The 12,138-nt window shown below is 42.5% G+C and overlaps 1 protein-coding gene across 2 annotated transcripts in view; it reads left to right on the top strand.

The window, feature by feature from the left end:
- Positions 1-12,138, top strand: part of SAP30BP (SAP30 binding protein) — a 28,539-nt gene that overhangs the window by 7,372 nt on the left and 9,029 nt on the right. For both annotated transcript variants that reach the window (XM_079323464.1, XM_079323465.1), the window contains one exon: positions 8,096-8,138. In XM_079323464.1, the coding sequence (XP_079179590.1) occupies positions 8,096-8,138 (43 nt within the window). The remainder of the gene's footprint in view (positions 1-8,095; positions 8,139-12,138) is intronic.

Raw genomic sequence — 12,138 nt, 5'->3', positions numbered from 1 at the left:
GGTGGCTACTTTGATGTTTTCCTTTCCTTTTGGTTTTGTTTCTAAGGGTCCCCTCTGCATCCGCCAGGTGTTGTATGGAGAGGCAGCCAAACTGGGATTTAGCAGAAGGCTGTCAGATTTTCAGAGAAATACTGTGCCTCTAAGCATGTCTAAGTACCTCCTCTTAATAATCATCAGCTCTTTATTATGTTAGTTTTTATTGATCCAGCATACATGTAAAGTAATTCTATTGTTATGATATGTAGGTGTGTACTAATACTTAGAGGCTTTTGACTGCGGTGGTTTTTTTTTTTTATCTTGCCTACCCATTAACCTGTTTGTTTAACTACCAAAATTATCTTGATTTAAAGTAAAAGTGGTAAGTGCTGAGAACCAATAAATGGGTGTGTTTGCAGTTTTGTAATCCCTGAAATTAACTCTTACTTTGATAAGGCATATTATTTTTTCTGAATTCTCCATACATTCATCAAGCCAAGTTCTCAAAAAATGCTTGAACCTGCTCATTAACTTTCATCTCAGGTATAATTATTTTGCTCCAAAGAAGGGGAAAAGTATGTTTGGGAAAGGTTTTATCCTTAATGTGGCCTTGCATTATGCATGGTTGTGAGCATACCTCCCTGAATACTTTCAAAGCATGAACTGTGCAGTTCCCAGGGTTGGGGTCAAGGGTGGAACTCCAATAATTTGTTTCCTCACTCATTCCTTTGCCTGGAAACACAGCCTGAATCTGCCAGTGATAAGCACTTAGATTCTTTTTCTGTGTTTTAACTTCCTTTTAATATAATTGTGTAAAATGCTGTCTGTGCTTCCAACTCTGTGTGGTTTTCCCTTGTTTTGGGTTTGACAGATGCTTTTTCAGAGCTCTGTAGAGAGAACCAGAGAGTTTTGCAGAGTTTAGAGGGGAGTAGAGGTAATTCAGCTGCAAATGCTGTTCTCTGCACTGCTACAGTGAATACCCAGACATGAAAGCAGCTGAACCCTGGTTCCCATTTTATCTGGGTGAACCTTGGTTCTTGCCAGAGAATATCACAGGCAGTCAAAACTGCTCTGCGTGCAGGAAATAAAACAACATTTGGATCTGGGATTATTTTGCCCCTTGCCACACGTACTCCTGTCTCCAGCTCTGTCTGAGAGGGAGACAGATCACAGCCTTGGAGCTGGAATACCTCCTGGAGAGCTCCTGGCTCCCATCCAGCTCTGGAGCTGTTTGGAAGATGAGACATGTCCATGGACATGCTTGTTCCTTCCTCCCCGCCGGGCATACATGTTGCAGCAGACTCTTCACTCCCTGCAGTACTAAATACCAGGGATTATTGACACAGGTGTGGCTTGCCTTCCTCCAAAGAAGAGCCAGCCTTGTTCTGTTTGTCTTTAAACTTGAAGAAAAGTCCTTTCTGGAGCTGCTTCCCCTCGCATATTTCACCTGATAAAGGTCTGAGTTCTTCAAGTCCAGCTCTGTAGCTGCAATTATTTCTGGCTGCTGTTCCCAAATAGGCAGTTGGGAGTGTGCAGGTCTGTGCATGTCAGAGTGAGAGGCTGAGCAGTCAGCCCAGATGGAGTATTGCCTCCAACACCAGCAAAGAGCTGAAAATAGCTCCTTCCAGCTGGGTAGAGAAGGAGCAAAATCTGGATAAACTCCATGGGATCCATTCAGGGAGGAGTGAATTTCTCACAAAGGGTACTTGCTCTTACACCTTGCCTCTACTCCAAACCATGGAGAATCTTTAGTACTATGTACTAGGGGAGAAAGCTTGTGCAAGGAGTTAATTTTGTTAACTCTCCTGAGCCTTTGCTTTGCTGCTGTGAGGCTTCAGAATTTTCACAGCCCACCTTCACCTTCTACTTGAATCTGCACTGCAACAAGCTGTAAAAAATAAAATCATCAGAGTACCATGACACCTCCAGCCTTGTCATGTCTTGCTGGTACTTCACCAGTGAATTTCTTTTTCATTGTAGGAAGCAAAAGTGACTTGAAAGCAGAATTTTTGTGCAGATGAGGGGCAGTCTGCTGGGAGCTCTTGTGCTCCTGGGGCTGTGGAGAGAAGCAGGTGTTATTAACTGTGCCTCCATATAGAAAGCAAAAGTTCTGGCACACAGTTCCTTGACTGGAAATTACTTCTAACAAATAATCTTTGTCAAATATTGAAATACCATATGTCAGGTGAATAGAGTCAAGTTTCAAAGAAGCTATTTAAGGGCTTTATTCTATGAATGCTTCCTTTCTAAAGCACTTTCTCGCTGAAATGTTTTGCCAGGTCGTGGTTGGGATTTTTTTCAGTGGGTTTTTTTTTTTTTTTTTCACTTCATTTACAAATGTGGATTTTTAGATGCAATTTAGCTGGAAAAGTAAGAGGTAGTGTCTAGCTAGACACATTTTGATAGGGAATGTCTCAGGAGCTGACTCTGATTTGTTCTTCCATCTCATTCTTTCTGTGACTGTATCTCCAAACAGATTTGTAAAGCCTGTACATAAATGTCACTGAAGGGGATGTATCAGGGTTTTTTTCTATGGTGACTTATTTCTGAGCTGTTGGACTTCTCTTGGTTATCTAGATCATGGTCCCTACAGGTTTTTCTTAGTTAAATTTCTTATGCTGAGCTGGGCACTTTGCCTGGAGCTATGTAGCAGAGCTGGCAAACAGGATATGGCTGTAGGAAATGTGCTTGTTTCAAGCTTTCTCTTGGGATTCTCCCCTCTCACAATATAAGAAAAAAAAAAGAAAGAAGGGGTGTGGGGAGGAATAAAGGCATTGTACTCTTGTTGCCTGGCTTTCTCTTCCCCAGACTCTAAATACACTTGACATGCACTCAGTTTGCTGCCTTCAGCCTGGGTGCACACCAACATCAGGCAGATCTGGGGAGCAAGGAATGAAATCGTTGCTGTCATGAACCTTTAATAGTAAATGAGACATTTCTGGTGTTCTGTTTCCATAAGCACTTCTGTGCTTGTAGAGGAAAAGCAAAAACATAATTGTTACTATGTTCCTTTAAAAAAAGAAAAGAAAGGGAAGAAAAAAAAAGCACAATGCAGGGTTTGGGGTTGTCTTTCTCCTGCTGCCTGCATGATGTAGATGTTTCACCTGTTGGCTCTGGCAAGGCCATCACCACTATTGGCTTAGACAACTCTTCTAACACTTTCTGCTAAAATATAATTTCTTTCCATTATACTCAGCCAAGTGAGGCTGTTTGTGTGTTGGGACTACAGGAAATATTCTGAATTGTAGAGAGGAGGGAAAATTACAAAAACTTGCTGCTGGCACTTGCTCAGATTCAAAAAATCCACTGTAACAGCTGTTAAGAGCCAGATCCCCTTGCTGCTGGTGGAAGGACTGTACTGAAAAATTCTCTGCAATATCTTCAAACTAATGCACTGCTTGACAATGATGTGACTGGTCTGTAGATTTTGTGGCTAGCAGTTTTAAACTGGCATTAAATTTATGTGACAACAATCAGGTGAAGTAGTTGGGAGAGATAAAAAGTTCTGAAACACAAGAGCATTCACTGAAAAAAATAGAAAATGTTGAGGGGGAGATACCATCTGAGCTAGTTGTTTTTATTATTACCTGGAAGTCAGTGGAAAAATGGAGCTGCAGGATTTAATTGGCTGCAAGTCTGGGAATGCAACTGAGTGGTGGCATTAACTTCACCATTTCTTAAAATTTGCATCTTGTTCAAGCCATCAGGGTCTGGTTTTTTTATCTTCTGCCTCCCTCTTGAACCCTTTCTCCTGGCAGTTTGAAGTGCACCTGCACTGACATGTGCACCTGCTTCTGCAAGAATTGCTTGGATTTGTACCTTGTGGTGACAATTCATGCCAGCAGTTATGCTGGATTTTATGGATCTTGTTTCAGCAAGTATTTAGTGAGCATTGTTTTAAGTCAGTCCATTCTTTCCATTAAATAAAGCTGTTCTGGGCAAGCCTGTCCAAACTGGAATTCTTCAGTCTCAGATTCATATTGTTTTGCTTCCTTCCTTTAATCTGTGTTCCATGCTGTGATGATTGTGTTTGGTTGTTTTTATTTTCCATGGAGCCTGAGCATACACTGTTTTTTATGTAACTGGATGGAGACACTGTAGGACTGAAAGATGGTTTGTATTTCACCTCAGTGAGGTGAAAGCTTCAGGCAAAATGCAGCAATTCCCTTATGTGTGTGTGCACACACTCCCTTCATCTTGCTCCTCTTTAACTGATGCTGGTACATGAAAACTGAGCCAGCACTCTGGGTGCTCATGAGCCAGGCTCTTGCAGGCAGAGTCATCTTGTCCAGAGCTTGAAAAAAACATTTGTCTTGGGAAAGTGGAAAAAATGAAAAACTTTTTCCTATACTCAAACAGGATTGGTAACAGCATAAGCATTGTCTGCCATCAGTGAGCTGATGTGCACAACTGTTCTTGGAAGCACAGAAATCTATGAAAAAGATGTGATTTGGGGTTTTTTTAATACTTTGTCCATAGCACCTTGTGCTCTTCAGAGTCTGCTCTTTATTAGTCTCCAGAACAGGGGAAAGGAGTCTCCCTCCTGCTTTTTTTTTGTATTTCTGATCTTCTTCCAGCTTGGCTCTGGAGCACCATGTCATCCCTTGTCTCCTTTCAGTGGCTCTGTTGGACTGAGGCTGTCTGGCTTTGGGCCCTTAAACTTGGTCTTGTGAGATCAAGGCTACAGAGTAGACAGCAGCCAGAAAATGAACTTACTGAGTGCATGATAAAGCACAGTACTGCTTTTTTCTTTTTCTTTTTTTTTTTTTTTTTTTTTTTTTTTTTTTTTTTTTTTTTTTTTAACCTCAGTCAAGCTAGAAGTGAATTTAGAGTTGCTTCTGTACAGATTTTCAGGGGTTTGGTTTGTGAAAACTGTGGTACAAATGCCACTAGCAAAGTCTTAATTTTGTTATTCTTTGAAATGCCTTAGAATTCAAATGGAAATGAACCCTTTAAGTGATGCCTTTAGCTCTGGGATGCTTGAAATCTCTGATAATTTAATATATTTACTTTGATAGGAGTTTTGACATAAAATCTCTCATGCTGGAGCCACTCACATGCTTGGTTTTCTGCTCCATGTGAGATCCTGATACATAACACAGTGGGTATTGGTGATGTAATCTAAGAGAGATCACCTTTGCCTAAGTGGATTTTGGATTTAGGTAACTATCCTAGATAAAATTCATTTACCTTCAAATTTTCCATTATTTAAATGCTTTGGGATTCCTTTGGAAATCTCTCATCCACGCATAAATATTTCTTCTCTTTCATAACCAAAAGGTAGCAACTTCTCAGTATTTATTGTACCTTATTTTTCCACTTGGTGATTCTTCATTTCATTCCACTTAATGGATTAGATTAGATCTGCAGATTGGTGGTTTTTATGCTGTCTTCCCTAATCAGTTCATTGTACTCATCATTTGTCTCAAACTTAAATTAGCCTAAGGGAGTGTAGAACAGTTCTTGTTGTGTGATAGCTCCACTGGAGGTTTTTAGAATGTTCTGGATCTTCAGTAGACACTCAGAGGTTTGAACAAAACTCCTTAAACCTTGCATCTGCCAACCTTTGGTCAAGTTGTTGGTGCTTACCTCTTAGTTTTCAACAGCAAGCTGAGCAAATATGAACAAGCTCTGCAGGAGGAGTTGGTCATCCGTTTGTTTTTTGAAGGCATTTAAGAGGTTTGAAAGCAGCCTGAGTTAGTGTTGATGTCTCAGGATGGGTGGAGGTATGAAGGAACTCATCACTAAGCAAAATTCCTGTCCCCTGGGCAGTGAGGTGTGGCTGCAATGCAGTGCTGAACGTGTTTGCTTTTGCTTGGTGTAGCTCTGGGCTCTCTGATGTCTTGGCTGAGAGCTGCAGCTGTGGATTCTGGACTTGCTGGAGCAGCTGTGGTGGGAAAGTGTGGGCCAGGGCTTGATTTAGCCTGTTATAAATGGGACAGATTCAAAGGATGCAAATTAAAGAAGAAAATTCTGGTAAAAGCAAACTTGCTGATCATTCTGGAAGGTCATAGAACAGACTATTTAACACAGCAGAGATCAGTGTCTAATATAAGGTACATGACAGGACAGGGTTTGGCCATCAGATTCTCTCAGCATATTGCTTCATGTTTCCTGAGAGCTGTGTGTTTATTTTGGTATTAACTCCAGGCATACAGGAGAGTTGAAAGTGGGCTTCTGGAAAAGTCAGAAATGCCCACAGCCCCTTGCAAGGCTGTTAGTGGCCCAGATAAGAAGGCAGACTTTTTGGGGCCACATAGCCAGTGTCTAATGCACCTGAATTTGTCTGTGCCACTGGGTTGCTTAAGTGCCTGCTTGGCAATATTGCTATTTTGGGGGGTTATTTCTCTTGCCTTTGAGGACAAGTGGGCAGAAGGAGATGAGGAGCATAATGGAATAATAAATGCAGTGCTGGGTATGAGGAAGGATCAAGAGGTGCTCAGGGACCTCAGTGTCTCTTCCACTTCCCTCTCAGTTCCACTTGAAACTTCCAAGAGATGAGTGCAGGATGTAGTTTAGTCAAGGTTGGAGCTTTCACCTCAACAAATATTTGCTTGTCTCAAAATAAGGTGAGAAATACTTTTAATTACCCATCTAGCAAGTTCTCCCCTGAAAGGGAATGAGCAGCCTGCTGCCCACATGTATTTACTGCTGGTGAGTCACTGGATGTGCCTGGACAGATGTTACCTTGCATCTGCAGCTCTGTGATCTTCTCCAGCCTCTGTTCTTCTGGATTTGTCTTCACAGCCCATCCATTACCACAGAATTGCTTCCACTTCTCCAGTGGTGACCTCAGTCCCCACTCTTGGCTGAGAACTCCCCATCCATGTAGGTTTGTGGAGAGCACAGTTTGGATTCCCTGGATTCCTGTCCAGTGCTCTCACTAAAGAGAGCTACTGCTTTGGCATAAATTTCCTACTTTGAAATGTCATGTTCCTGTTTAATTTTTTCTCTGTCTGTGCTACTGGAGGCCCTGGGAGAAGAGCTGTTGATGCACACACCAAAGGCATTGTCTCAGAAGTTGGAGCTGTGACACTTCAGCCATCTCAGAGGGGCCAGGGGCCAGCTGGCCAGGGACAGATGCGTGTTCCTCTCTGTACTTCTTTCTTTTCTAAAATAGCTTCAGCCTTGTATTTTTGTGATCCAAGTGTACTAATGCTGAAATAGTGCTTTCCTTTTTCTTTTTTCTTTTTTCTTTCTTTTTTTTTTTTTTTTTTTTGTGTGTGTGCCTTCCATGAATAGCTAGAAAAATGCCCTGTAGCAGTTAGTGCTGCACAAAGAATTTGTTTTTCTGCTTCCAGAGGGCTTTGGCTTCTCTGAAAATGGGTCATTTTCAGAGTGAGTTTGGCACAGGCTGTTTCCACATCTGGCTTGGTGACCTCACTGCTCTCTCCTCACCTGATGCACCTCTCACCTGACTGGAAATGGAGAAAAGGAAAACTGCAGGGTGCAGTTACCAAGCAGCAAGGAGGCAGCATTCTGTCAGTGTCAGTTCAATGAATGGCTTCAGTGTTTGGAGGCACTGAGGAATTTTGGAAGAACAGACCAGTGAGTCACAAAAGGTCTTAGGGAGGGAGGCAGGGAGAGAGGGCAGTGTTGGGATGCAGCTGGTGCTGTTTCAGAAAGTTTATTTGTGCTGAACTTGATATTGCTTGTGACTCTCCTGGGATCTCCCAGAAGCACCAAAACATTTGGGTGTTGGTCTCAGTGTGGTGAAACCATATTTAAGAGTATCTTATCCTACATAATGCCCCCTGCTCAGCACACTCTGCTGCAAACATCTGCAAATGAAGTGTCCTTAAATTCTGTAACCAGGCAAGGATTAGCTGTGTGGAGATCTCCAGGCAGAGCACTGCAAGCCAATGGTGGTTGCCCTTGAGTCTCTGGTGGAGCAGGTTGGCTGTGTCAGTCCTGGAAAGCAGCAGCAAGAGAAATGACAGTGGAATCATCCTGAGTTTCATTCTTAAAATAAAAAAAAGTTCATAAAATTGAGTTTCATTCTTAATTTTTATTCTCTTGTTTCAGAATAAAGTTGTAAATTTCTAAATGAATAAACAGTGAAGTGTTTTAGGTTGGAGGCATAACTTGATTAAAATCTGTTTCTTCTTCCTTTTTGCAGGAATTCTCAGAAGTGGAGAAAAGAGATCCTCAGGAGCTAGTTGGTAAGTTCACTCAGAAGTATTTATTCCCAGGGTTTTTTCAAGATAGATCTTGTAAGTCCCACTTTGTAAAAAGCATCATTCCTCTGCCCTGGCAATGTTATATTTTCAATTACTGCCTGAATATTTTCAGTGAACTTTTCTTCTGGGAGAAAGGTTTCACGCCTAAAAACAGGAAAATAATATAATGTTTAAAACATGTATGTAAAGGACAGTGTTAGTTTTTTTCCTAGATGAGCTTAAAACCAATAGTGTAGCTTTGTCTAAACAGAGCCAGAAGTGATAAATTTGTTCTGTGGCTTCCAAAACTTACCAAAAGCATCCCCATTTAAATGTGTGCCACTTAGAGATTTACAGCTGCTATGCTGACATGGCACTGTGTGTTTTCCAATGGTTACTAAAACTTACTTGATTTTTGTAACATCTCATTTATTCACTGCACCATTATTCGATTTGTAAAGTCCAAGGTTGTCAGCTTGAAATACAATCTTCTGCTTGGTCTCTTTGGAGCTCCACAGAAACTATATTTTATATTGAATTTCTGACTGTCTTGAACTGATCCTCTGTTCCTGAGGTTACTCCTGCAGTTGTATGGTATTATGTAATAATATCATTAAAAACTAATGATTTTGGAAGGTGCATTATCTCTCAAATGAGTTTGATATTTCAGCCATAAAATGTGATCAGTGTAAATTAAGGTGGTAAATACTCAGGTGCTGAGCTTTGACAGCCATCACTGAAGTCTGGGATTTTTAAATCCTTTTTAGTTGGCCTGCCTAGGCTTTGGATTTTCTGCCTTTAGAGGGCAAAACTGCTTCAACCAATCTCATCATCAAATGCAACAGAAATATTTCTCCAATCTGCCTCCAAATGCACCCTGGAAACATGGATGAGACAACAGCATTTGGGGTAAAAAGTACTGCAAAATCTCTGGAAGCCAGCTGCTCTTTTCTTCTGTATTTTATATATGGGTGAAGCTGTGCAGTTGTGAAGCAACACAGTGGGGAGTCCTTTCTTAAATGAAGGTGTAAGACTCAGGTTACAATTCTGTTTTTTCCCCCAGTGGCTGCCCAGACTGGATTTCTTTGTTCTCACAATGGCTGAGACTTGCACATGGATTTAAAAGCAGCACAAGGAGCACTTAATAGTGTCACAGCTCATGGGTGAACAGTTTTGGAGGGTCTGAGACCTGGGTTGAGGTCTTTGCAATCTTATCTTTAATATTCCTTCCCAGCAGCAGTGGGCAGGCTGGCTTTGTGCAGATGCAGGTTATTAGAGGTCAGCATACTTGCCATGCAGGATTCTGTAGTTCTGTTCCATTAGACCATATCTTATCTAGCTGAAAAGGAGCTGTTGCAAGAGACTTACAGCTGGACTAATGTAAGAACCACTCCCTTTCTGGAAGCTTGGACTTTCACAGTTAAAATTCTTTAATGGAAAAAAATGCTAGATTTTCTGACACAAAGCAAGTAACAGCTCCAGTCTGGGCACCTCAAGTTTTGTCTACCAGTCTGTGGAAGTCAAGGTCCTCCTTGGACAGTTTTCCACAACTCCTTTTTGCAATAAAAGTGTAGAGGCCTGCCCTTCTCAGAAGATAACCCTACATTTTTCAGCATCACCTTTATTAAAGTCTGTGACTGTGCAGTTGTTAAGTATTAAATAAATGTAGGCTCCTGCCAAAAGCTCTGTTTGTGTTCTCCCTCCCCCAGATGCACAGTAACATTGGAGCAGCTCTGGGAGTGGGAGCCAGCTGGGATCCACCTTCACTGCTCTTTTTTTGTTGTTTCTTCTTTTTTTTTTTTTTTTTATTTTTTCCCTGTGAGGCTTCCAGCTGGATCCATTCCCTGATGTGCTTAGTGCATGTTAGGTGGGCACTGGAGTTGGCACAAAGAAAACAGTAGGGCTGAGCTGCTGGGATGGGCATGGTTTTCCTGACTTGTGCCAAAGTAGTGATCACATAATCAGTGGCTGACAGAATGAGAGGGAAGGTTTCAGCCCTGTGGTTGAGAAGGAAATATGACTGAAACTTCTTTTCATAGATCCCTATATCAGCATTGTCCTTTTGGGCTTTTTGTACCACTCTGAAGAGTTCATGGTGCTGCCACAACATTGCATTTTCTGTTTCCTGCAGCCTTGCCAAATAATACTTTTAGGATGTAGGTTTTTTTGCCCTGAAGTTCTTTGCAGCATGGTTGTTTACCTTTTGGATCATAAGATATGTTCTCTCCAGTCCCTGGGATATCTAAGCACAAAGTCAGTGTTCATAAGAGCAGAAAGTATGGCTGAGTTGCAGGTCTCCCTCTGCATTTCTCAGCCCACGGAGCAGAAAGGGACCTGGTGTCCTTCCATGGATGGGTGACTCACTGGCATGTTGTTGTCTCCAGTTCTTCCCTCTGATTTGGCTGTTCTGGTGCCAGGAAATCAGAACCCCCCCCACCCTGGTTTATGCCAAGCCTTGACTGGAGTGCCAGGGAATGCAGTGTTAGAGACCAGGCACCACCGGTGTGCATGTCTCCAGGGGAAACCCTTGTCACTGATCACTCTTTCTTTGTTCTATTCTTTTTGTATAATGTGACCTTTAGAAACAAACTGGCACCTGAACTGCCTCTAATCCCTTGTGGCTGCTTCAAGCACAGCATATAAGTGACCCCTGAAGGGGACAGTTCTTCATCCTGCCTGGGAGCAGCATTGATCCAAGAGCCATGATCCATACCATGTCTGTCCTGTACAGCCAGCTCCTGTGCTCTCTGCTCTTTTGGTTTTCTCTGCACTAGGAAAACATTCCTACCCATCTGTAGGAAACAAAATTCCTGTGTGCTCTCTGACAGTCTCCAGCACAGCTCTGGAAGTGGAGCTCACTGTGCCACTTTCTCTTCTGCTTTGCAGATTGTCTCCTGCTGTTTGGTATAGGTCACAATCCAACCATCTCAAACTGAAGCACATCAAATGTAGCATTTCCATTTAGTTTTCTGGCTCACCAAAATGGGGTGAGCAGATGTCCTTCTCTGACTGCTGAGGTGCTGAGTCTTTTCAGGTTCCCCTAATATTTCCTTTACCACAGTGCATGTGCTGACTGCACAAAAAGTTCCAAACACCAATTGCTTGTGCTGATGAAGGTTTTAATTTTTAGGCCAGCTTGTGGAAGGAGAATGCATGCATGAAGCACCAGCAAGAGTGTCCTTTAGCAGCAGGATGCTTTCAGGGGCAGTGGCCCCTGCTTTCTTGAACCCCCATCTGACTCATGGGATCTGCTTCACAGCCTTAGTTCTTTGTCAGGACTGGGAATCTGATTGGAGAGGTATTTACTTACTGTGAGCCAGAATCTGGGTGTGCCTGGAGTGATTAATTGTGCCAACAGCCACTTCCTGAGGTCCACACTTGGAGATTCTCTAGTCTGTGAGCCTGCAAATCACAGGGCAAATTAGGGGCTGAAGCCAGTGTCACTACCTGTGACTCATGTCAAAGTAAAACTTTGATCATGGCAGGAATAACAGGATGCACAGAGCAGTTGGATATATCCTGTGGGGACACACCTTGCTGTGAGCTGTTCATCTGCAGTTATTGCTGTAGAGATGGTGGAAAGCTGCCCTTGGGACTTGGAAAACACAAAATGTTTTATACAGGAGCGTGTGGCCATACATGCAGGTGCCAGGGTTATAGTCCCAGCTGCCCTTTCCTCCAGGGAAAGAGCTGGTGTGAAGATGCTGTGGATTCAACCATTCTGTCTGTTTAGGGAACAAGTTTGAGGACTTGCTGGAGGGCATGGATAATTTTTACTTCCTTACTGTAAATAGGCCCAAAGGGGTTAAACTCACCCTTAAACTCACCCTTTTCTTCCTAATGATGTGGCAAAGTGATGAAATAACTGACTAATGCTGCAAGTTTGTGCTCAGTTTATGAGGTGCATGTCCTGCCTTGCTGCTGGCAGTGTTCAGCTGCCTCCAGCTCTGGTGGGATTGCATAAGGCAAAGATTCCTTAGTTCCAGTTCCTTGTAAACCATTA

The sequence above is a fragment of the Erithacus rubecula genome, assembly GCF_903797595.1.
Source record: "Erithacus rubecula genome assembly, chromosome: 20".
Classification (NCBI taxonomy): Eukaryota; Metazoa; Chordata; class Aves; order Passeriformes; family Muscicapidae; genus Erithacus; species Erithacus rubecula.
Note: the sequence above shows the minus strand (reverse complement) of the source record. Positions and strands in the feature narration are given on the sequence as shown.